Below are 26,416 nucleotides of genomic sequence, written 5' to 3' on the forward strand. Positions count from 1 at the left end.
GGCTGGTGGTCTTGAACAACCTTCTTCCTCTTTCCAGCGGGTCACCTTGCCCACCCCCAACCTCAGCCAGCCCAGAGCCTATGGAATCTCAAATATACAGGGCACAGGGGCATCAGAGGGACTCAACATCCAGATAGGACTAACCAAGCCACCGTCATCCATCTATGGGATGTCAGTTACCAGTTACATGCTTGGCCTGGGGCAGCAGGAGGGAGAAAGGTGGATGACCAAACAAAGCCCTAGGTTCAGGGAACAGCAGCAGTGTGAGCCAGCAAAGGAATAAACATGCTGGCACCTGAGGTAGAAGGCAATCTAAATCTGGAAGGCTTCCTGGAGGAGGAAGATCTCACCTATGAGAGAAAGAGATAGGAAGTTGGGGCGTCAGAGCTCAGATCATCTTTCAAAGTGTGATTTTTTTTTTAATGCCAGACTTCCTATTTATTTTTTTAATGGAGGTACTGGGGATTGAACCCAGGACCTCAAGCACACTTAGCATGTGCTCTACCACTGAGCTACACCCCACCCCCCAATTCCAGACTTCTTAATCATAACCTTCAGGTGGCAGTTGGGAGGGATAAGAAAGCAGTCACCTGAAGGAGGGCCCCCAGATGGGACTCCAACCCATTTGGGGGCACTAGGGAACACAGAAGGAATGCCAGCCCTGTGTCAGGGACAATCATTTCAGCCTCATTATGACCAGAGCCCTCATCTTGCCCTCTCTAAGCTGATCACCATGGACCAGCTGTCAAGCGGGGCCTCCATCCCTTCCCTCTCAGTAGGGAGGATCCCAAAGGCAAGAGTTCGATGCCTCGGCACTGGGGCTGGGCCTACAAGCAGCTGGGTCTTCTGAGCCACTCAGGGACAGGCAGTGCCCAGTCTCTTGAGCAGGCCCAGGTGCCGCAGTGTGGGCATCCCTGTTCTCCCAGCTCTACCCCCCCGCACCCCGCCTGCTGCCACCTCCATAGACATATGCTGCGGCTCCACACCCGGAAAACACCACATGCTCGCTTTGGTGGGCAACTGCGCCCTGCATCTCAGGCTGGAGGAGAGATTTAACGAGGACTCGGGCCCTAGCCCTGGATTGGCCCAGCTCCCAAGAGGGCCTCGGCCAAACCCCTCCAATCCCCAGGCCTCAAGGCTCCCAATAGATGATGTCCACTCTTTCACTGCCTGTCCCAGGCCCTCATTCACTCCACACAACATGGTCTGGACTCCCCTAGGCTAGCTCCAGGAGACAGAAACAGATAAGAAATCATTCTTTTAGCCATAACACTCATAACTTCCTCTCAAATGGCTCAGGAAAAATGTTATGGATGCACACACACAGAACAAATACATATCTAGGGAAGGGAAGCAAGTGAGGCAAAATTAATAACAGTTGATAATGGCTAGAGGGTATCTGAGTGTGTTACACTATTCTTATTCTGACAACTCTTCTGTGAGTTTGCACTTATTTATAAATAAGTAAAAGGAAGGAAGGAAGGGAGGAAGGAAGGTCCCTTTCTTTTATGGGATTCCAGGCTACTAGAAGAGGCAGCTAGACCAGGGCAGCCGAGTTGATATGTCCCTCCTTGGTGGGGCCAGGAGGGCTTCCCCAAGGAGGTGAAGGGAATTTGGCTAAGATTCTAAGGGTATCTAGCTCTTCTGACCCTTCTATGCAGGGTGGGATGGGGGCTGACTCTGCCCCATTCCCTGTCACAGCTTTAGGCAAGCTCCCTCCCCTTTTCCTGCTCTCCAGAAAATGTTGGTTCTCTGGACTTTCTATAAGGAGTCTTCAGTGGGACAACAGGGGGAACTTCCCTTGGACAGAAGGTTTAGGAGGGCCTCTGTGCCTCTGAGCAAGAGAGGAGACTGGAGCAGCCCCAGGCGCTGTGCCTAGGACTAGAGAGGGATGGGACAGCTCTAGTCAAGGCCACCCTACCTCCCCTGCCCCCATAGCAATAACAGACTGGTGCCCCTGCAGCCCAAGTTGACTTCCCTGGTGCCCTTGCCTGTCACAGCAGCACTTGGCAGCAGGAGGGTAGCAGCAGGGAAGTGGTTCATTATTCTATCCTTCATTAGGTCTGCATTAGGCAGCCCAAGAACCATGTGGTATGGAAAGGGAGGCCTCTGCTTTAGACAGGCCTGTTAAGGGGCTGCAGCTCTGGACCCGCCCTTTGCAGCCTCCTTCCCACCTCATCCTCTCCCCTGCTTCCGCACTCCCTTTATCCTTATTCCTCACCCTCCCCATCATGCCTACCATCCTCCCCATTCCCTTGGGGACCCCAGTACTCTTCCCTAAAAGGGGACTTCCACTATGTAGTTCTCAGTCCAGGCTTTGGATCCCATCAACCACCCCCTCCCCCAGATACAGTGACACCAGCATCCTGACATGTGGTCAGTCACGGCAGAATGAAGGGGACCCCTGCCCACTCTCACGCCTCATCCCCTCTCCTTGACCTCAGGCTGCGACTTCAGAGCCTGGACCACCTCAGAATGGATCTGCCCTCCATTCAGGAGACTGTCCAGGATGCTCCAGACTGCGGCACCCAGAGGTCAGCAGGGGCCGGTTCCTCCATTCGGACACCTTTGTTCTTCTCCCGCCTTTGTCCCTGGCCCATCCTCCCAGCCAGCCCACAGCCCAGCGCCTTACCCGTCGCCTGGCTGCTCACCTCTCCCTCCCATTCCCCTTCGTGGCCTTTTACCCACTCAAGTAGTGAAGCCTGGCATGGGACAGGGGTGGGGCCCCTCTGCCCACCAGCCCAGCCCCTGCAGCCCTCCTCTCACACCGCTCCCTCTCCTGCCCACGCCCCTCTCACTTGCCCACGTCCCGCCCCTCTAACAATCTCTTCTCTCTTGGTCTAGCCCCCTCACCTCCTCTGCCCCCGCCCCATTTCCTCTTCCCTCTTTCCTTGGCCCATCAGTCCCTGGAAGTCAGGCTCTCTCTCTCTACACGGTCTCCTCCCCTCCCCTCTTCTCTCTCATCCTCTCCCTTCTCTTCCCCCTCTAGTCTCCACTCCTTCGCCTGTTCACTCACCCTCTCTCCCTCTCCCGCTGCCCCCCTCTCTCTCCCCCACCTCTTTGTTTCAGCTGAGAACCGGCTCCTCGGGACAGTTCTCACACTGCAGTGCCTCTGGTGAGGAGACAGCGCCACCGAGGTGAGCTGGGGGATCGGGGCACCGCCAGGCGCGGGCAGCCGGAGCTCTGGGGGGCGGGCAGATGGGCAGAGGGGGCAGCCCAGCCTGCCGCTTCTCTGCCCAGGGCAGTAAGACCAGCAGTCGGAGTGCCAGCTTCAGATTCCCGGTGGTCAGCTGGAGCAGAGGACAGAGGGGCAGCCAGTTGGCTGCAGGGGGCAAAGCTAGCCAGAGGGTGGCAGGCTCTGTCCCTGCCCTGGTGCCTGGCTTCTCTGGGTGGCCCTGGGCTGAGGGGGACCCAACTGGGTGGGAGGGGGCTGGGCTGCCCAGAACAGCCATCCTGAAGGTCTGAGCGCATACCCAGTCCGAGAGCCCAGGGCTGGGACCTTGCCTCTGGCTGGTCTGTGGCTGCGAGGTTGCCGGGTGGCAGCAGTGGCACTGTCCATCGGGCTGTGACCCCACAAGTGCCAGTGCCTGGGGGGGGTGTGGTTGCTATTCAGGGATGTGCTGGACTGCTTCCACTGCTCAGGTGGGGGTGTGAGCAGAGGAGAGATCTGCCCCCTGCTACAGCCTGGCTGCTTTCATCCCAAGCTACTGACCAGACCCCACAGAGCCACATGGGGGAGGGGCACATCTCCCTCCCCTAAGGGTCTCTGATCAGCTCCCCCCAGATAGGGCTCCAGGATAGCTTTACCCAGGGCTGCAAACAGTAGGGATCCGGGTCTGAGCCCAGATGTTGCTGTGGTCAGCTTCTTGGGGTGAACAGAGCAAGAGAGGGAGGAATGCCTTGGGTGGGGGGCAGCAGGGAGAGAACAGCTGAAGACAGAGCCCTGGCTCTTGAATGAGACTACAACTGTGATTACTGGAGATGACCCAGGGATACACCGAGATGATGTTGGGCAGGTGGGTGGGAGTCAATGGAAGGGGCAGAAGCCAGTGCCAGGGGCTCCGCCCCCTTCTCAGCCGGAGCTGGGGATGGAGAGATTGGGCTGGATGGGGACAGGGTGTGCTACTCACACTTCCCCGGAAAGGTGAGCAGGGAGGCTCTGCTGGAGAAGGGGCAGGAAAGGCCAGGAGTGTGGGGGAGACTGAGGGGGAAATTCCCAATGGGGTGCATCTTGGGGGCCAGCCCCTGGCATTACAGCTAGGGCAGAGTCAGATCCTACAGCTCCCTGAACCCCCAGGGAGCCAGCAGTGGACAAGATCATGGTGGGTAGTGATCCCATGAGGCAGAGCTACTAAGGGGCATGTGTCCCCCTAGGACTGGGCAGATGGGGCACTTGCATCTGGGGGCCAACTCTTCCTGGCCCTCTTCCGTGACTAGAGTCTCCACATCTGAGCTGGCAACAACCCTTCCCAGATGGAGTAACATGTACAGAGAGGGGGAATCAGAGCTGTGGGCATCAAGTCTTAGGGGCTGAGGTGATCACCCTGAGCCCACCTCCCACCCCCAGGCTCTACAGGGCAGCCTGAGCCAGGGGAAATGGGAGAGCAGAGCTTCAGGACTGGCCCCCTCACTGCCCAGGGAGGGATCAACCCTCAGACATCCCTGTCTCAGGGAGAAAGCCATCCCTCCTGACCTGAGCACAGATCACCTCAGCTCTGTGGCCCTATCTCTCTGTGGTAGCCAGCCTAGGCCACTGGCTTCCCCACCACTCAGAATGTGTCAGTGCCCCCCCCCATATAACCCCTGTCTTCCCCTAGCACACCTGAATCCTCCCACCCAACTAGGGACTCTTGGGGTCAAGCCAGTTCTCCCCTATCCAGCCTAGGCCTGATCCTGTCCCTCACTTGTAATCCAAATACAGAGGGATCAGGCTGCCCCGCCCACTTTTCTGAGATCAGAGGGGGCTCTCTCCCAGGCTGGGTCAGCTTACTCCAGCTCCAGCTGACTCCCCCACCACTGGCTCTGTGACCTCCCAGGGCATTGTGTACCCCAACAGCCATTAAAAACTCAAGTACCACTCCTGCCAGTGCCAGTCCAGTGCCAGACAGCAAGAGTCACTCACTAGGCCTCAGTCAGTGAGCAATAAGGCCTCATTGACTCAACCCTGGCCCTTCCTGGAAGAGGGGGGCCTCCTTGAGCCAAGAACTCCCTGAGCTTCTCCTTGGAAGAAGTCAACACCTTTCCCTTCCTTCTCTCCCCCTCTGAGCTCCCTTCCACAGAGCTTTCCTACCCACATCCATCTGCTGCCGACACCTCCCCAGAGAGGTGAGCAGAACAAGGATGCTGTCCCCATTAGACAGAGGAGAAAACCAAGGCTTGGAGAAAAGAAGGTGGCAAGGCCAGAATAAGGACCTAGGATGCGACTCCCACTCCAGTGCTCCTTCCAGGTTTTTTAACTGCCACCTTGGTGAGAGCCTACATGAGGGTGGGGTGCCTATGCTCACCAAAGTCCACCAGTGGCCCAGCCTCTTTGTCTCCCAAACTCTCATGCCCTGATGGCATTCCCAGGGGCAGAGGGGCTGAGTGACTTGCAGGGACGTTTAAGCCAGGGCTTCCAGCCTTCGTTCCAAAGTGGGCATCTAAAGGGTCACCTGGGCTGGCTGAAGGCTGCCGGGATAAGGCTGCTGAGCACCAGGCAGAGGGGAGGTGGAGAGAGATTCCTGAGCCTGGTGATGCACCTCCCTCCCACCTGGGGCACCTCCTGCACCTCCTTGAAGGTCCCCAGCCCCCGCCCTATGGTAAGGAAGGCCACAGCATCAAAGTCCTAAGACAGCCTCATGGTACCCCTCCTTGCTAGGAAACCTCAGGGGCCTGCCTCTGCTGTCAGTGTGAAATGTGACCCTTTCACCCGGGCACTAGGCCCTCTGCCAATTGGCCTCAACTAGCCTTTATGGCCTCCATGCCAAACTTGCCTCACTATCTCCCCAACATCCTAACCACACCAAACTGTGTGTGTCCCCCACCCCAGGGTGGAGCAGAACACAGCTCAGAGGCCCACTTAGTGATTGGTTGTGGGTTGAACTGGATACACACATGCCCACACATGTTCCCCTGTGCATACACACACATACAGATGTGTATACAGATGCACACACCTTTGTGCAGAAGCCCACCATTCAACCACACGTGGCTTTCTGCCAAATCACACACACAATGGAGCTATTAAATCTGAGCCAGAAGGGACTGACAAATCTGTTCTGTGGACCCCTACAGAGGCCAAGTGTGGTCATGTCACCATCCCCAGGCCCTTGGCAGGGCAGCAGGGAGGCAGGATTAGATCCCTGGCTCTGGCTGAACCCCTGCAGGGTCCCAGGGTCTCTGAGCCCCAGAGGGTAGGCAGAGGATGATCAAGGTCTCAACCAGGTTCTCATTCTGGCTCTGTGGCAGACTTGCTGTGCAGCCCCAGACAAGCCACCTTCTCTCTCTGTTTCACCAACTATCAAACAAAGGGTTTGGGATTAGCAGACACCTAAGGGCTGGCCAGGCCCACTGCCCAGCTGCTCTCAATTCACACCAAGCACAGAGAATGGAAGGGCCTGTGTAGGCAGCAGCAGTTTGGGGCAGGCACCCTAATTGGTGAAAGCCTCCCCCACGCCAGGGAAAGCTTCTGGGGATGGAGACGAAGTGGGTGTGAGGGCAGCAGGAACCCGAGCCGGGAGAGACAGAAGCCAGGAGCCATGGGATGAGAGCAATTATCATGATCCATAGTTGACACTGACGGAGCAAATAATAAGTCCTATTAAACACTCACCACATAGGCTTTATCTAGACTGCAGCCAAATATATGCTTTCTCACCTTGGGGTTACCAAATGAGCAAGTCTAATGGGTTAGGCCCAATCCAGCCTCTTGCCTCCCAGACCCCACAAACAAGAGGCACAGGGCAGGGGCCAAGGTGGCACAGGAGCCTCCAGCAAGACCCACACACTCAACCCCTCAGCGGGCATAGAAGGAGCCAGGTGCACAGGGAGCAGCACAGCCCCCGTGCTGAGGGTCTATGCACCCCCCTCCCAGTATGCCCACACACACCTGCGTGCTCAAGTGCCACCACACACACAGGCACACACTGGGGACACGGCAGATGGGTCCTCGGCCACAGCCCTGGCCCAACTATCCTGCTCTTGCTGGCAACTTGACACCCAGTGCTAATACTCAGGTCCCGAGGGCAAGGACTGAAGCAGGGACAGGGCATATCTAGAGACTGCCAGAGGAGCACCAGGGCACAGGCACAGCCATATGGGGACAGGATCCCTAGGACTACGACCCCTCCCACACCCCCTGCCAGGACAGAAGGAGAGGAAGTGGAGCCCCTGCATCACAGAGAGGTACAAATCCCCCTTTCCTGAACCCCAGAGCCCAGTTCACACTGCTCACCTTCCTTCCCATCCCCAGCCCACCAGGAACCACCTGTAAGCTGCACTGTCCAGAGCCTGAGTGGAGAAGGGACTCTTCCCAGGGGCAAGGCCTGCCAGCCCTGGTCCAGGGCCTCTCACACTCTCAGAGAAGAGGGCACGGCTGGGGTGGAAGAGTGGGCCAGCAGGAGCAGCCCCAGGCCTCGCTGTTCTCTATGGCTTTTTATTCCTATGTGATTCTACTGCTCACTCATATAGGGATTGGAGCCGTGGCGCACGGCGGGGGCAGCCAGCGGAGGGCTCGGACATTGAGCAAGGAGCCCAAGGAGAACCAAGACAGCGGCCCCTCCCTCTCCCAGCTCAGGCTGCTAGCCTGGCCAAGGGAGTCCCTCATCTGTGGTTCCCCTCCCCACTGGCCTCTCCCTAGCCAGCTAACAGGGGAGAGGGGAGAGGCTGATAGACCCCAACACTGCCCTAACCCACCACCCCAGCACTGGGGACCCCCACCGCAGACTGGCAGCAGGAACTGGACTGTATCCCAGAGAAATGGCTGAAGGACCTGGGAGCATTCAGCCTGGGAAAAGGAAACAAGACCCAGTGTCCTGTGTGGAAAAACAGGGGGGAGCTCAAGCAAAGAAGGTACAGTCTATGGCTAAGGGTTGTCCAGAGACAGAAGGGAGGGACATTGTTGGTGGCAGGCAGTAAGCATGTACCCAGTGAGGCATACGACAGAGATTGGAGAGATCACGGCAGGTGTGTCACAGGGGAGAGTAACAGTTAGATGGGTGGCCAATCCCTCCCGGACCCCACGGAGTGTAGGCCCTAGGCCGTCCTTCCTGGGCTCTCTGCTCACCCACATCAATCATGTCCAGATCCAGGCCCAACCCTCCCAGGCTCTTATTTAAAAGAAACAAAGGTGTGCCCTGCAGAGAAGGGCATAGGGAACTCCTGTGGGGCCCTGGTGATGGGGCTGCTGCCGGACCCCACTCCCCTTCCCTGCAGCTCACTAGTCTTCTCTTTGAGGGAAGATGCACTGAGAACCCACAGTGTGGTCCTTTTTATTTTCAATCCTCTTCACCCCACAGATGAAACAGGCTTAGGAGCTCAGCAGAGGGGCTGCCTGGGAGAGAAGACTGGGAACACCAAATTGGCCCAGGGGCTCATCCTGATCCTCTGGGGTACCTGCTGCCATGGCTGAAAGTAGGGGTGGGAGAGGGCCCACATCTGCCTGCCAGGTTGAGGAACTGGACACAAGCAGAGGCTCTGTTTGGGAGGTATGAGGGCCAACCAAGTAGCCAGGCCCAAGGAGAAGATAGACCCTAAGGCTGGTGAGGCCCTGGGGACCAACCCCACTCTGCCCCAGGATGCTGCCCTGTATGCCCCCTCTAGACTCCCAAAACATGACCCATGCCGTCACCATGGCCACAGAAACAGGAAGTGGACGTCCATGACATTGGTGCCAGTCAGTCCTGTGTGCAGCAGGTGCGCCCCACCCTGGAAGCGGCAGAAGAAGGTATGTGAGTCATTGTGGGCTAGGAAGGCAGCCACATCTAGACCCTCAGTGGCGGCCTGGCTAGCAAGCTCAGGCCTGACCCAGGCCCCGGCTGCCGCTGTGGGCCCATCCTGCCCATCAGTGCCACCACTCAAAAACAGCACATCAACAGGCCCCAGCGGCCATCGTCCCAGCTCTGCTCCAACACGCAGGGCCAGTTCCTGGTTCCGGCCACCCCTGCCTGAGCCCTCCAACTGCACTGTGGGCTCGCCACCAGCCAGCAGGCAGACTGGGCCCTGAGCACATACCACAGCCTCCAGAGCCCCCTTCAGCTGCAGGTCTGGGAGCTGGAGCTGGGCCACCAGCTCCTGGAGTTGTTCATCCTCTTTCACAGAGGCTCCAGCCCCATGCTGGGTGAGGCGGGCTCCAGCCACTCGGGCCAGCAGCCCATAGAACTGGGCTACACTTTTCACGTCGCCCTGTATGGCTGTGCTCAGCACCACAGCCCTGTATCCCAGGGCCTCAGCCTGCTTCTGAGCCTCAGCCAGCGCCAGTGCATTGGAGCCAATGATCACATTGAGTACGTGACCACAGGTGTGTGGCCTGTGGGGGTCAGAGTCAGCCTGAGCCAGCACAGTCTTCACGGAACGTGGCAGGGAAGCACGAAGGCCGTAGCGGTTAAGGATGTACAGACAATCTTGCACGTTGTGGACACTGGCCACAGTGGGGCCGCTGGCAATCACCTCCACAGGGTCCCCCACCACGTCTGACAGAATCAGGCTCACCACCTGGAGAAGGGTCGCAGAGGCAAGGCTCGGTCCCACCTGGTCCTTGCCCCAGAGCCCACGAGTACAAACTGCTTCCGATCCACACATCCTCACGCCACTCCATGCATTTCCTCACCCACTTCTAACCCCTCTCAAGTGGATGTGCAGAACTTGCCATGTGGACACCCCTTCCCCCTCTCTGAGGTCCCCAACACCCCCAGCTGGCCCTATGGACTCCCATACGAGATCTGTATGCTGTTCTAGGCTTTCATCTCCCTGGCACATGTGGGCCTGGCTCTACCAGCCCAGGGCTGTCTGGGGAAGAAGAAACCCACATACCTGGGCAGGGTAAGCGGCTTGAGCCAGCCCCCCACCCTTGAGCTGGGACAGGGCCTTCCGAATGGTGTTTAGCTCCTGGATGGTGGCTCCACGGGCCGCCAGCAGCTTGGTTAGTGTCTGCTTCTCCTCCAGTGTGACTGGTGGGATGGGGGCAGGCAACAGAGCCGAACCCCCACCTGCAGAGACAGTGAAGATGTCAGGCAGAGGGGATGGGATGGCAAAGGACGTCTCCACCCAGGGAAGCAGACAGACATTGCCCACATTAGGGAAACGGAGGCTAGAAAGGTGTGGTTAGGGTGCCCCCGTGTGGACATACAGTGAATGCGCGCACAGTCACCACAACCTGGGCACCTGAGGTTGTCCCCTGCCTTGGGATAGCCCGTATCCCAGCAGACACTGGAAGAACTATTCCTTTAGGACTTAGAATAGGGGGAAGACCAGGAGGAGTCAGCGGAGGGACAGAGAGGAGGCTCTGAGGGAGCTGGAGTCTGGGGTTCTAGCCCCAGGTGACAATGGTGCAGACAACAGTAACAGCATACACACTTTCCCTGCAAGGCCCTGAGTGAGGTGCTCCCTATGCATCCTCTCACAGTTACCTGACAAGGTCAAAGGGAGGACCCCCACAGCTCAGGGGAGGCCAGACAACTGGCCCAGGGCCATCCAGGACTCAGGCATCCAGACTCCTTATGACCTCCCTTGCTCTGTAATGTTGGGGGCTCAGACCAATAATTTCTTGCTGACCTGACATGTGGAACCCCTCCAAACTTTCCTGAGCCAATCTGGCACCCACACCTGAGATGAGCACAAGCAGCAGGTCATCAGCTGTGAGACCTTCAGCCAGCTGCCGGATGGCCAGCGCCGCCCGCAGCGCATCTCGGTCTGGCAGGTTGCCCTCTGCACCCTCAAATACCTGGATGCGGCTGTGTGGCTTCAACAGCATCTCCCTGAGGGGAGAGAGAAGAGAGAACAAGAAATGGGGTGGGCTCACCCTCCCACCTGATTTCCCAGATGTACAAGTAAAGGAGACATGAACAAGGAGGCCCAGTGACACCCACCCAGGAGCCAGGCCAGACTCAGAAGAAAAGGGAAACTGGTGAAGGAGGGAAGCCCGGACCCAGCCTGAGCCAGACCCAGGTTCCCCCCCCCCAGATGGACAGTGGGGAGCAGCCCCCCCAGGCTCCTTACTGCTTGCCAGCACACTCCATGGCAGCACGGATCCCCTTGGGAACGCTGATCACGCCCTGCACGAGGTGCTGGCCCAGTAGCTCCTCAGCTGCAGCTGCCATGCCCAGCACAGCCTTGCCAAAGCCCACCAGGTAGAGGTTTTGCTGCAGCTGAAAGCTCCGGTCCCGCACCTTCAGCTGCCCAGTATCAGGGTCCAAGGACAGCGCCCGCTGCAACAGGGGGCCCGGCAGCATAGCACGCACAGTGCTCTCAAACAGCTGCCGCACCTGCTCTGCCAGGGCCATGCTACTGGCCAGCCTGGCCAACGGGCCCCTCCAGAGGAGCAGGCGCAACGGGGCTTGGGCCAAGTGACGCAGGATCTGTAGGGCTGTAGCCATGCCCCAATGCTGTCAGCACCACCCAGCATCCATGGCTGCCTAGGGGAGAGAAAGCACCAGTGAGATCGTTGCAAGGCCAGAGACAGGAGGCTCCCTGCAGCCACAGCTCTGAGGACTCAGGGCCAGTGGACCCCACAGCTGCTGCTGCAAGAATAGGCCATCTGCCAGTCTAAGAAGATGTCCTAAGGCCCACAGCTGCCTGATCTCACTCCAGTCTTCAGAGCCCAGGCCTGCCACCCAACCACATCCTCCTCTTCTGCAGGCCACATGCCAGCCCTCTGGACACTCTGCCCTGAATCCAAAGGTTCTGTTAGCTGAGCCCTCCTCCTAGATCACCCACTTTGGCTGAGAGTTAATCATTCACAGAGGGAGCAATTACTACCAATAGTCTCCCACTCCTCCCCTTTCCCACCCACTGTACTTCTGAGCACTCATCCAAGGCAATGCCCCTTTCTGATACTCCTTCCTTGCCTCTTTACCAATTCTGTTGCTAGGAGGCTGCCAGCTGTCCCACCAACTGACCCCAAGCCTAGTCAGTGACCTCCAGCCTGCTCTATTTCATTAGCTCATGAGACTGGGTTGGGAGCCTGGGAAGGATAGGTCTGTATAGGGAGGCTGTAGGTTTGCAAGGACACTGACAGGCAGGCCCAAAGCAGATCCTCAGGACATACAGCCTAAGAATCCCAGCACTCAGGGCCAGTCCAGCAAGAGGTTCAGGTTCAAATCAGAAGTGGCAGCAAAGTCTGGCGCATAGCAGAATCTTGTTGAAGTCCCAATCTGCAGGACAGACTTCCACCTACACAGCCAGACCCAGCCCTGCCAAGAACATGCCTTTTGGCTCTGACATAACAAGTCTTGGGTCATACTATCCACGTGGGTGAGAGAGCCAAGTGGCTGGAGCAGGCAAAGGTCAGGCTCCCACAGGTGATGCCAAATAATCATTTTCAAATAATCATTTGCCAAATAATCACCGGACAGGATAAAAGCTAAAGAAGACTTGAAGTGAAAGTCAAGAGACTGTAGAGTTTAGGGGCAATAAAGCCCCAAAGAGTTCATCTCTAGAAAGGCATTACTTTAATAATGCCCACCATAAATGCTGCCAGCTGGCTGCATTAGCAAGTGTGGACAGAGCAGGGGACAGAGGATGGGAATCAGGCTCCAAATCGACCACAGGGACAGCTCCATTCCTCTCACTGGGCCTCATATGCAAAAGGAGAGGCAAGATGAGATTAAGACTAGTACTTGCCCCTTGACATCCCTCAGCTCTCTGAAGCGCCACTAGTTAACACTGAAAACCTGGACCCCAAGCGTCACTTTTTCCCACACTCAAAAAACCCTGGCAACTTCTAGCCTTCAGTCACTTAGCCTGCAAGGAGCTCAGCTTTCTCATACAAGAAATCCAACTGTGCCCAACTCCAGCTGTTAAAGTGAATACAGAGGGCGCCGCCAAGGGGGCTCAAAATGTGCCCAGCTGTGGCCACAGGCCCCAGGGGCTGGCCTATTAGGCTTGAAGCTAAAAGCGTCTTAGTATCTAGCAAGAGCTGATTTTGACAGCCTGGGCGAACTTTTTACCTGTTTCCCTTACGAATAAAGGCCTAGAGGATTCCAGCGTTGCTAATGGATATCAGAGCCCAAGGCAGGGGGCGCCCAAGCCTAACACAGCCAGATAAAATACAGGACGTCCAGTTAAATTTGAATTTCAGATAAACGAGGAATTTTACAATGTAAGTATGTTCCGTAAATATTTACGACATACCTATACTAAAAAATTGTTTTTTATCTGAAATTCAGATTTAACTGGACGCCCTGTATTTTTATTTGCTATATCCAGCAAATTTACTTGTAACACCATCTCTCCTAAATTCCCAAGAGCTCCGGCGCGAAAGCCAGAAATTCTGAGAAGACCCGCCTTCACTCCGCCCCGCCACCAAGCGGGGCTGGAGCCCTTTCCTAACTTCGCCTGCCCGCCCAGCCTCGGAAGTGACGTCACCCTGGGCCGGGGCCTCAGGCCTTCGTTGGGGAAATGGGTGCCGCGTAATATTTGGTGGTGACCCTAGAAATAAGGGCCCTCTGCCACCTTGGCCCGCCGTGGCCAGGCCCATTGCTTCCAGAGGCCGTCGCGGTGCTGACTTACCGCCTTACGACTCCGGGCCGCGGCTTCCCGCCCCGGAGACCGGAAGTACTCGCGGGTGGGCGGGGTGGAACCCGGAAGTGGGTGGGTGGGTGTGGCTGGGGCGACCCGAGCGAGCTGCAGTGGGGAGCGGGAGGTGGGACGAGGGCATTGGCTCCGCCCTGACTGCCGAGAGAACTGGGTAGGGCCACCTCCAGGCCTCAGTGTCTACATCTCTAGAAGGGAATGATAATCCTCGCCTCACCGATTGCTCTAATGCATCCTCTTCTTTATTCTGTACGGTCCAGTCAGTCAGCAAATATATTCTGACCTCCTAGTTAGGTGCTAGGCACTGGACTAAGCGGGCTGAGAATCCGTATTTCCCCACAACCCACCCCTCCTGGAGCCAGATTAAGTTATCCCCGGCCCTCCTCACCGCTGTAATCCCAGAACTCACTGGTGTTCCCCTCCTTCCCCTTTGGGCGACCAAATCACAACTCTGAGTCAGCAAGAGAGATAAAGTCCGTGATTCTCCAACACACTAGCTGCGTGTAACCTCTAATGACCCCGTACTTCCCACACTGTCCCCGCTTTCACCATGAGCCCAGCTGATGCCTAACCACATTCAAAAGGCAAATCCTGACCAGACTCAAAGACACAGAAGAGTACATTGTTTCTACTGATGTTTTCTTGGGGATATGGCGGAGGGAGTAACATCACTAATAACACAGCAGACTTTCTAAAAATCTAAAAATATATTTCTTCCCACCCACTCCCTTTACTAGATTCCACATCTCTCCATAAGACTCAAAACCACGCCCTGCTCTTGTTAGGAGCTCCCGCTCCCCTCTTCCTAGCAGTCTCCTGTATTTTTCTTTCACTTTATAATATAGGACCTTCTGTTCCCTATCAGCTCGTCCAAAACGCTTCCCCATCCCATCATCAAAACCAAGGAAACTTCAGGAGGATCTGCCCTCTTTAGGTGTAGAGAGATTGTAACTACATAAAATTTCAGTTTTTCCCTACTTATAGAAAGCTGTCTTCATGCATCCATCCATGCATATTTATTAATTCCTCCAACATTCAACAGGCATTTCCTGAGTGCATCCTATGTGGGTCAAATGTTCTAGCTGCTGGGATGAGTAAGAGGTGGTTACTTTTAGTTGGGAAACTTACTCTGCTTTTGTAATTACATTCCCACACTGCTGGGGGTGGGGGGAGCGGGGTGTGGTGTAAATTTAAGCACCTCTCGTTATTTAGTCCCAGAGGCTTATAAACAGACACTATTTACTGTGCCAGTGCTGTCCTTTCAGACTGTTAGCAGGAGACTGATTATATCCATTTTTTTTAACCCCCATCCCACCCTACAGCTACTCACTCACAAGATGCAGTTAACAACAAGGTTTAAATGCCCACTGGACTATGAGATCCTGGAAGGTGGTAACTTGGTCTAATTAATATTTGTATTTCCACTGCCTTGCATAGGACCAGGCACAAATACAAGGTGGAATTTGTTTGTTTAATGAATTAATAAGAGAACAGTGAAATGCTCAGCTGCAAAGTGCTGCAGACGGTAGGTAGAAAGGATTTTTCAAAAGGGAAAGAGATGATGGTGAGTGAAAGTAGAAGGCTTCACAGAGCAGTGGGATTTGGGTCTAAAAAAACAATTAATGCTCATCAAAATACTTATACATACCTTGATAGTAGGCATTGATAGAAGGGCCAACTGGCATCCTTCAAAGTGCAACAACCCCCATTCCTGGGCTCTCAGATGTCTGCCTGCAATCCTTCAACAGATAAAGTACATTCTTTACTGGGAATGTTTGCCCTAACAAACTAATAGCCCTAGGTAATGCCTAATCTCACAATAGCTCAGGCTGATTTGTTTCAGCCCACGTCTCCACCTTACTAGAATCATAAACCTCACTGTCCCTTCATGGCCCCTTAACTTCTTACCTCATCTACAAACAATCAAAAATTTATGCGCAAGCTGATCACGCAGTCCCCAGCCCATTGTGGTCACCAACTCCTCCCCCCTATAAAAGACCTCAGAGCTCATGCAGGGTCCTCTCCTCTGTGTGGCCCGCTCTTGTCTAGGACAGTGTAACCTAATAAACTTCTTTACTATGCTCCTCCTTCGTCTTTGGTAAATTCTCTTACCTCCCATGATACTGTCCCGCCTTGTCCCCTGACAGGCATGATATGTTTACAGTCTTAAGTGTACTTTGGCAATAAGTATCAATGTCAAAATGTGACAGGCAATTTCAGTCTAAGGAAATAATTAGTTATGTGGACAAAGATGGTGTAAGGGAGGAAAATCCTTTTTCTTCTATTCTCTTAGGTTCATTGACTGAGACCCTACAAATTAAACTGACAAATGATCAATTAACAAGAAAATAAGGTTTATTTCATGTGAATAGGAAGGGTCTCCCAGAAATGAAGTCAAAACCCCAAAGAAATGATTAAGTCTGAGAGTTTATATACTATTTTTAAAACAAAGAGTGATAAATTTTGGAGATGTGACAAAAGAAGTTTGAACTTCTCAGGGCAGTAAATTGTGGGAAAGTAAATAAATGGGGAAACTAATGGGAGATAAGGATTGCTGTAGTAATATTTGTTTGTAGAGATTCATCTCAGCCTTGGCTCCCCGTCTCCTGGTATGGGGAAGGTGTCTTTCTCATGAAAAAAAGCCCCCCCAAAACTGAATTCCCTTACCCAGTTAATGATTAATCTCTCTATCCAAAACTTTATTCCTTTTCTTGTCCCCTTTGACCACAATCTTTGCTGACTGAACACTAATCAACCAAAGTTTGATGGCTAAAATGGCTGCTGTTGAGAACATTATTGATGTACTCAAACTGCCATTGTAGATATTATCATTGCCTTGCAAACTCAGGTTGTTTCTCCAGGGCAAGACGAGTGAACAGGACCCTGAGCCATGGACCACCTGACTAGAGAATCATAAACCGGAGACATCCTGACTCTGGAATCTACAATTAAGAAACGCCACATTTACGTCCCAAGAGGATGATTAATCCCAGCTTCTTTGTTCTTTCCCTTGAAAAACACCCCCAACTCAAAGACCAAGTTGGAGTGAATCTGAGACCTGACTCCCATTCCTATGCTTGGTACCCTGCAAATAAACCCTTACTTTGCTGCAAACACCTTCTGTCAGAGTTGGGCTTTCTGCCCCACAGGCACACAAGCCCTTACTCCATACACTCACAAGAAATGAATGTCCTGCTTTTCAGTAGAAAGGAGAAGGGCAGGGAGCCCTTCCTGCATCTGCTGTCTCTCATATTCCTTCAGCTCAGAATGATCCTTATGCCAAAGTGGCATGTTTAGAAGTGGCACATTCTTTTTTTTTTTTTTTTAATTTGAAAAATTTCAGGCAGGTAATTTTATTTATATATTTATTTTTTTAATAAAGGTACTGGGGATTGAACCCAGGACCTCGTTCATGCTAAGAACTCACTCTACTACTGAGCCATACCCTCCCCACTAGGGGTGGCATATTCTGATCCCCTTTGATAGACATGAAGAGATATTCAGCCCAGAGAGTTTATGACTATAAAGCAATCTCAACATCCATTGATAACAGAATTTATACAAATAAGTTATAGTACTTCTAAACAGATGTTAAAAAATAATATAAATTCTAATATTATTAAGGCTACATACATGCTACCTTTCGTAGCATGACTATTTTATGACTAAAAAGACTATTGAAAAGGCCATTTAAGTAGAATTTCAGCCTTCCTCATTATTCAAGCAGGCTGAAGGAGAGAAGGCTATGGATTGGGGTATATTAGTTACACTCTGTTGGAAGAGGGTTTACTAAATTGATTCCTTCAGGTTAAGCTTTCACTTAAATGTTTCCTTTTAGAGCAGAGGAGGAGGTCATTCTTGGCTGATGTTGAGCAGTCAGTGACCAGGGAAAGTTGGTAATAATGGCCCCCATCCCCAGTAATGGTGCTGAATATCTTGACTTCATCATGGATAAAGTAGTTGGTACCTGTAAGTCTGAAATCTTCCCCCACCACACACAAGCTCAAGAGGGTCACCAGGGATAGTGAATGGTGCAAATTTGGAGACTAGTGCTCAATCTTGGGCTTTCTGACCTGGAGCTTTGCTGTTAATAAATCCTGCTTCTTGAGGAACCTGATCACAGATAATGTGCTGTCATTTGAGGTTTCAAATGCCTGCAGAAATTTGAGGTGTTCGTCCCTGTTGTCAGCACAGCAGAGCCAGCAGTCATACCTCTAAAGTACCTGCTCCTCTATTGACATTTGTCCTGTTGTCCTCCAACCTTAAAACGTGGTGGTGGTTAACAGTGTCGTGGAAGTGCTGTGGGTCATTTCTGGGTACTTCATTGCCCAAGTAAGACCTTCCTGAGCATTTTTTCCCTTGGACCGGAAAACTGGCAACATTCAAGATGGTGACTTCTTTGCCACCCTGAGACCTGAGTGACTCTGATGGGACGAGCCACCCTGCCAAACCACAAAGAACTTGTACTGAAACTGGAAAAAAAACCTTTGATGTTTAAAGCCACTAAGATATGGGGTTTGAGTTATTGCACCCTAACCTAGCCTATCCTGGTTGATATGCTCACTTTATCCTATTGAAACTTAGTTTCAGAAATCAAAACTTGCATCTCAGAAGTTTGACCTACTCTTGCTGATGTCAGATCATTTGGAAAATGTTAGTTCTCATTGGCATTCAACTTGCCAGATATACCAACACACTTCAGGTTACCCACTGTCCACCCTTGCACATTTTTTCATAAGGTATGTGGACAAAGAATGTCGCTTGCCATATCAGTAAACAAAGGATGTTGCAACCATCAAACTGTCAGCCATTGCAGCCAACCCCCCCACCACACCCCACACTGTGCACCCAGAAGAGATGGAGGTGGGGACAGGATACTGGCCTAGACAGTTAAGGTGCATATCAAAGGAATGATTTCAATGAGCCCAGATTCTTGCATCTTTCCAAACATAGAAAAGTGCTACATTCATTAACTTGAGATGTCTAGTTTTCTTTAATTAACCATAATCTTTTGATGCTTGATTATTTGGGGGGTTTGTTTGTTTTTGCATAAACTCCTCCCTTACCTCTTTACAACAGCCCCTCAGAGGTACCTGAGAGCCTGTTTCCCGAGATTAAGTCCTCAGTATGTCCACTGCATACAATATAATTCTCAACTTTTAGGTTGCATGTTTTTTTTTCAGTCAATAAGTATATAACAATATTGAAGAGATCAAGATCATTTTGCTATTTGTATTCAAAAACTCAGGAGAGTCTTGTGCACTAATCAATACCACAAAGCAGGAGCACAAAGCAGAAAGCAGCTTTCACAAGGAGAAATTTTTTTGCGTTAGTCTTGGATTACAGAGGTGGAGCAAATTTTTATTCCATCAGTTCATGTGTCTTCTGGGGTCCCCTTCCTTTACTGTATTTTAATTGTGACTGGACAGATACAAATGATAGTAAGAATTCAGGACCAGCAGGAAACGTAATACTGATTTAGAACCAAAAATAAAAACAGTGACTATGAAAATAAAGCAGTGATTTTTTTTTTTATGCAAAACCTAAGATAGTCAGATGGTGTCAGTCATCACCTCCAAACTGGAGACAGCTCCCTTCCCAGACAGGGCACTCCTGGTCTCTGTGGCCTCCCTCCATTTGTCCTTGACATCCTGGACCTTGGTGCTCAGCCCCCTCTTCCTTACCATTCAGCCCTTAATGCCTCACAGAGTTTGCACCAAGGAGTGGAAGAGCTCTCTTGGGGGCTGCCAGGGTCGGCTCTGCAGTGCGCTTTTATTTTTTACTTTTTAAATGGAGGTACTGAGGATAGAATCCAGGCCTCTGGGCATGCTAAGCACGGGCTTTACCATTGAGCTATTACTCACCCACCCCCGCAAAGAGCTTTTAGGAGCCTGCTCTTCCATCTCGCCTCCGCTCTCCTCACCCTGCCTTTGTCATTGCCACGCTGAGCACTTCTCCAGAGCAGGCCCAAGGCAGGGTGCTCTGGGGGATCCAGAGTTCTAGAACAGGAAAGTGAAGAGTTGCTCACTCTTGGAGGGAGAGGGTCAGGCAGTCTGGAAAAGACTAGAGTGGAACTGTCTTAAGTAAAGTCTATAAAACACCCTAAAGCTATTTTTCTTGGAAGGAGGGGTTGGGGTGAATATAAACAAGCCCCAGGAAGCAGCTCAACTTTAACTGATGAGGGCTGCTAAAGCAGTGTTGGTTGGATCGGCAGAAAGGGTTTTTAAGCCTTTTCAAACAGTTCTATAGTTTTAGAAGCAGAGGCTGTATGGCTTTAAGCAGTTCTTCCTGGCTCTGGGCAGTCCAGGCTTATGTGGGAAGATCCCAACCCTTCCTTCCAAGAACAAGAAGGCATTATTTACCAACAATGGACTTTGTTAAATGTGAAGATTATCTAACCCTTGCCCTGGAAACAGAGCTGGAGCTTTCCAGTCCAGTGTGAATCCAGACTCTAATGCTTATTGGCTGTGTGACCTTGGGAAAGTTACTTAACCTCTCAGAACCTCAGAGTCTTCATCATTAAAATAGGGTTAAAAGCAGTAAATAAATACGTTTAAAGTGCACGTAGAAAGGCTCACAGTTGTGGCTGGGCCAGCTTCATGAGTGTGTGACCTGTGCAGTCACACAAGGAACGAAGGTCATAAGGGTCCTACACTTGGCTGAATATTCTGATGTTGCTACCTTGCAATTCTTAACAATTTTTTGAGGAGTCTGGCTTGTATTTTTATTTTGTCCTGGGTCTGCAAATTATGTAGTTGTTCCTGCTACTAGGGGAAGATGCTGTCTTTTCAATCAGGCCCCCTAGTTCTGAAGTTTCAAGATCTTTCTAAGGAATTCCAGCTGTCAGGAGAGCCAGTACTCTACACTGGGAGAGGCAGAGGTGGTACTGTGGTTCCCGGGCAAGACTGAGGCTGGAATGAGAAAGTCTGAGTCCCCCTGCTACTACAGGCATGTCCTGGCCACTTGGCCCAGGAGAGTTCTTTAAGTAAGCAAGAGGCCCAGAAACCCTAGGCTTGGCTCAGTCAGTGGCTGAAGGCCATAATTTGAGTCTTCCACAGGCTGATCCCTGGATCAGCATTAATTCAGGGGTGGTACAAGCTGCATGAATTATATGAAATCAGCCACGGGTTCCCTTGCAAAAACAAAAAAGAATTAAAATGTTTTAATCTTTTAAAATGCTTTGCAGCATATATTAATTTCATCATCAGGAAGGAAAACAACAAAGAAAAAACCAAGAAACCAATGGAATTGGTTTCAATGAATAAAACCATTGCTGAGGTTGCCTTTAACTCCATGGAAGAGATTTGTAATTTCCATTTGATGTAAAAAGTTACCTCTGCACATGGCCATCATGGAATATTTATTTTCTCTCAGTGGTAAGTGAAATGAAGCATCATTTAGCAAATCAAGGAACGTGTCAGGGAAGAAGTGGTTATATGGGTTATATGTGAACTGCCTATGATAATAGAAACATGCTATACAAAATTACCATGGGTTGCAATTGTGTTCCAAGCACGTGTGCACGCACGCGCGCACACACACACACAGCCTTCCCAAAGAAGAGAGTCACCTGACTAGATATTATGAAGGCTTGTGTGAGAAGTGGAGGGGGTGGCAGAATACACCACCTCAAAATGTGCCACTTTGGCATGTGGCTTGTTTTGAGCTGAAGGCAATTAAGACCCATCAGACTCAGGAAAAGATTTTTACCTCTCCCTTAACTGCCTAAGAGAATTTAGATAGGGGGACTGTACTAGGAAGAAAGCCACTCCCAGAGATAATTTTCTCTATCAGGAAGACTTATCTGCATGGCATGGGAAACATTTGTTCTTCTCCTCTTGTTGTGAATTGTCTTCCTCCCCTTTAAAGCCCCAGACCACTATCCCCTTCTCCTTCGCTCAGTATGATGTATAAGCCTCAATTGCCTGACTATCTTTGAGTCTTTCTTTGTGGGGCTGATGTACAACTTCCATAATTAAATTTGTTTTTCTCTTGTTAACCTGTCTAATGTCAATTTAATTATTGGACCAGCCAATGAATCTCAAAGGGAAGAAGGGAAATTTTTTCCTCCCAAACTTAATTCAAGCTCCAGGGAAGTACCACCGAATACTCTAACTCAGAAATTTATCTTAAAGAATTGAAATTCATAAGGAGATCTTAGTTTTGTTTTTTTAACTTTTTTTTTTAAATTTCCTTTTTGTGGGGGGTGGGGAGGTAATTAGGTTTATTTATTTATTTTTGGAGGAGATACTGGGGAATGAACCCAGGACCCCGTGCATGCTGTGGATGCTAAGCATGCACTCTACCATTCAAGCTATACCCTACCCTCAAGGAGCTCTTAGTGTTGGAAAGAAGATATATTGCTTAGGTCAGGTTCTACTTTTTTTTTTTTTAATAGAGGTACTGGGGATTGAACCAGGGACATCATGCATGCTAAGCATGTGCTCTACCACTGAGCTATACCCACCCCGAGTCAGATGCCACTTTAACCTGCAGCATGAAATGTAGAAATTTAACAAGTGGTTCAATACCAATTCTATTAAGTAATCATTTCACAACACATAAGCGTATCAAATAATCACACTGTACACCTTAAACTTGACACAATGTTGTATATCAATTATATCTCAATAAAACTGGGAAATAAAACAAAACAAAAACCCTATCCAACTAGCTTAAGAAAGAACTGTTTTTTCATATAACAAGTCATCTCAAGATAGGACAGTTGTATGGTTGGTGTATAGATCACAAAGACCCTGTGTGAGTTTCCTAGGACTGCCATAACAAAGTTGCATGAACTGGGTGGCTTACAACAATAGAATTTTGTTGACTCACAGTTCTGGAGGCTAGTAGTCCAAAATCAAGTTTTCCGCAGGACTGTGCTCTCTCTGAAACCTATAGGCAAGAAACCAATCTCTGCTTCCATTGTCACATGGCCATTTTCTTTCTATATGTCTTCTCTTCTTATAAGGACATCAGTCATACTGGATTTAGGGATCACCTAAATATATATATACATAGTCATCTACAGACAAGTCTATGGTCTACCACTTGCTACTGGAATGCCTCTCCTGGCCTCCATTTTCATCTCTCATAGGGTCGTTATGAGGATCAAGTGAGATCATGTGTATAAATAAAAATGTGCATGGATGTAAAATAATTGTTATTAGGGCTAGATATGCTTTACTTTTTCCATGCGTAATGTTGTCAACTAGCGATTGATTCCAAGTGTTGGGATGAGTAAAATTTTTAGAGTATATTTATACTGCATGATTCTAACTAGATGACATTTGGTAAAAGGCAAAACTACGGAAATGGTAAAAAGATCAGTGGTTGCCAGGGTTTGGGAGTTGGGGAGGGATGAACAGGCAGAGCACAGAGGATCTTTAGGGATGTGAAATTACTCTGTGTACCATAATGATGGATACATGTCATTATACATTTGCCTAAATCCATAGACTGTATAAAACCAATAGTGAACCTTAATGCAAACTATGGATTTAGCAGTGATTATAGTATATCAATGGATCAGCCATTGTGACAAATGTACCACTCTGGTGAGGCACGTTGATAATAGAGGAGCCTGTGCATGTGCAGAGGCCGTGGGCCTACGGAAATCTCTGTACCTTCCTCTTTATTTTGCTGTGAACCTACAATTGCTCCAAAAATTAAGTCTTTAAAAAGGGGAGAGAGAGAGATAAAATGGGAAAAAATGGTCCAATCAAATATCTGGAATCCACTGGCTAAATTCATTCACTCAATTAACACAATACATTGAGCTAGACCTTGCCTGGGCTCTGGATAAAGTGGGAAGCAGAGTTGCTTTATATATTTACTTCTTGTTGGGGGGGTAGATAACTAGGTTTACTTATTTATTTATTTTCACAGGAGGTACTGGGGACTGAACCCAGGACCTTGGGGATGCTAAGCATGCACTCTACCACTTGAGCTACACCCTCCCCCTGAAAGGTTACTTTACAAACACATAATAGAATAGTATGTAGCCATTCAAAATGATTGTGTAGTCCTGTATTTATTGACCTGGAAGATGTTCATAGTATCCTATGAAGAAGGTAGGTTATAAATAATATTGTATTATGAACGAATTAAAAATATATTTCAGGGGGACAAGTCTTAACAGTTCTATGTGAAAATGGTAAAATGTGTATTATGTATATTTTACTATAATGAAAACAAATGTAATAGTGGCTACTTCTGGACACTTTTTTTTTTCATTACTTATTGGTATTTTGTAGTTTTTCTGCAATGGATGTGTATTTGCTTGCATGAAAACTAAGTCTGTAAATAACTGAAATAATGATTAAAAGAAAAGGAAAAATAAAAACTTAATTCTGATGCTCTTTAAGGCAATCTGATTCACTTCTGACTACAGCTTTCCTCTCTGTCCACCCCTAAGTGGAGCCAGCCTTTCTGGGTCATTTTTTAAAGTCCAGCCTGTAAGGCACTGTTGGACTAGAAGCCAGGGGAGCCCCACTATAACAGGGCAGGGAGCCAGGCTAGGAATGTGAAAGAGTGAGAATGTGAAATAGCCTGAGCCATTTCAGGACGCTCTTAAAATATGAAAAAATGACTTTTTCCATTCCAAAAATAATTCAGGAAGTCAAGTCTTGGGAGGAAGCTTTCGTCTTAACAGTAAAATTTGCAAAAGGTACAGGAAGTAAAAAACTTGAAAGATACCCTGCAAAGATTTCTTTTGGCTTACAACACTCAGCAGATTATGGCTGTTTCTGTGGTTATTTCTGTAGATTAAGAGGGACCAAAAAATGGTATCTCCCTGGGTGTACTCACTTCCCAACAGTTCTAGGACATGGCAACAGATCTATCTTTGTTGCCATCTAACCATTCAAAGGAGACTCTACATCAGCCTTTTTAGCCTGTGAAATAGAAAAGCAGGAATTGCAGGGAAGTGCGTGCTCTGGGGCACAGAGAGCTTTTCTTCCACTGCTTTGCAGTTTGGAAAGTTGCCATCCACTCAGATTCCACTCAGTCTTTTTCCAGACCCCAGAACAAATTGTAGCCAGAAGCTCTGCTCTTTGTTGGGAGGGAACTGCAGCTCAGTCTTAGCCAGGATCTTGCCCTCTCCTTTCAGAGAACAAGTTCTCTTTATGTGTAGCGATCCTGGTTCTTCTTTTACCTGCAGATGGGACACAACCCCTAGTTCTTTCCAGAAAGCCCTCAACTGCCCCAGGGTTTCTATTTTGTTTTCACCATTGTCCAGGTTATGTCTGATCTTTGGATAACATATCTTCCTGGTATCAGTGATGGAAATGTTTCAGTCTTTCCTCTTCCTTTTTCTTCCTCTTTCAGCCACTCCAGTTTAGTGAAGCAAAATAAACAGGCCTCTAGCTCCAATGTTGGAGACTCAGGCAGTTAAAATTTTGAGGGGCTGTGCACAAATTAGAGATCTATGAACCCTCATAGGAAGTTAAAGCCAAGGTCCCTGATATCAATTTTGTGATCCAATATTGCTCTCCTTTGTTAGGGATCAACTTTCCTCCCTTTTAAGTTAAAGAATCCCTAATACGAACCATCCAAACAATCCCCTTGACTAAAAAGAGGGTAATGCAGTTGTTCTATATCTTGAATGTAGTGGTTGCATAACTGTGTATGGATGTCAAAACTCATAAGCTATCTATAAAAAAGGCTGATTTTTCCTGTACATAAACTATACCTCAACTGAGAACACTAACAACAATCTGGTTTAAGTAACATGGGAAAACGTGTAAGGTACAATACAAAGCAGGGGGGGAAATGGTTTTGGATCTATACTTTATGTTGATATATGAATAAAGAGGAGGATATTGGGAGAAATTAATACTGTGTTTTGTAGATCAAGGAGATCATTTTCCCTTTAAAAAATTATTTGTAATTGGTACTACGAGTTTTGGAGTTGCAAATACGTTTTAAAATTTAAAGATGAGTGTTTATAAAAACAAGTGGAGCTGAATTTTAAAATTGGTTCATTTTGGGGGGGTAGGTAATTAGGTATTTTTTTTTATTTAAATGGAGGTACTCGGGTTTGAACCCAGGACCTCGTGCATGCTAGCTAAGCACGCATTCTATCACTGAGCTATACCCTCCCCCCTAAAATTAGTTCATTTTATGCACTTCATTTACTTATTACCCAGCAATTTAAAAGTTTCTAAAGAAGACTTAAAGAAAAGTTCTGGGTGGTGGTCACAAGACCGTATATTCAAATGAAAAAAAAAAAATTCATTCACTTAAAATTTATGCAGCCTATTGTATGTTACGCCTCAATAATTTAAAAAAAGTGTATATAAATTGAAACCTGTTAGCTCTGCAGTGGACCAACGGTCAAAGTCCGCCAGCACTGAGGTTCACCGACTCATGCCCAGAACAGGCCTCCTGGGGCGTAGCCGAGCTCCGCAGTATCTGCTCCCGCTCGGCCTGGAGTCGGGGCGCCTGAGTCTCCCAGGGGGGTTACAATCTCGCACAAAGGCCCGCGACTGCCGGGCACCAGGGGCCTTAGGGCCCACGGGGGAAGGACGTGGGACTCGCCAACCTTCCCGCCCCATAGCGGGTCGGGGAATCGCAGTCTCGGGCCACTCTGCCACTCCACTCCCCGCCGGCCGCGCTAACGTCACCGCCCCGCCCCTTTCCCGGCGTGCGCCGCGGTGAGGCTCCTCGCCCTCGGCTTCTGCCTGTC

At 50.0% G+C, this 26,416-nt stretch overlaps 1 protein-coding gene across 4 annotated transcripts in view; it reads right to left on the minus strand.

Moving 5' to 3' along the window:
- Positions 1–15,454, minus strand: part of GLYCTK (glycerate kinase) — a 29,522-nt gene extending 14,068 nt beyond the window's left edge. The window contains exons 1-5 of one of the 4 annotated variants that reach the window (XM_045505959.2): positions 15,377–15,454; positions 11,194–11,609; positions 10,801–10,952; positions 10,009–10,184; positions 8,453–9,690 (exon numbers count right to left, since the gene is read on the minus strand). In XM_045505959.2, coding sequence (XP_045361915.1) covers positions 8,824–9,690; positions 10,009–10,184; positions 10,801–10,952; positions 11,194–11,570 — 1,572 coding nt within the window. In that variant the 5' untranslated portion in view covers positions 11,571–11,609; positions 15,377–15,454 and the 3' untranslated portion in view covers positions 8,453–8,823. Of the gene's footprint in view, positions 1–8,452; positions 9,691–10,008; positions 10,185–10,800; positions 10,953–11,193; positions 11,884–13,704; positions 13,770–15,376 lie in introns of those variants that run through there. The other 3 variants (XM_045505958.2, XM_045505962.2, XM_074344765.1) reach the window with 3 other exon arrangements.
- Positions 15,455–26,416: the final 10,962 nt, after the last annotated feature.

Source organism: Camelus bactrianus, chromosome 17 (genome assembly GCF_048773025.1).
Source record: "Camelus bactrianus isolate YW-2024 breed Bactrian camel chromosome 17, ASM4877302v1, whole genome shotgun sequence".
Taxonomy (NCBI): Eukaryota; Metazoa; Chordata; class Mammalia; order Artiodactyla; family Camelidae; genus Camelus; species Camelus bactrianus.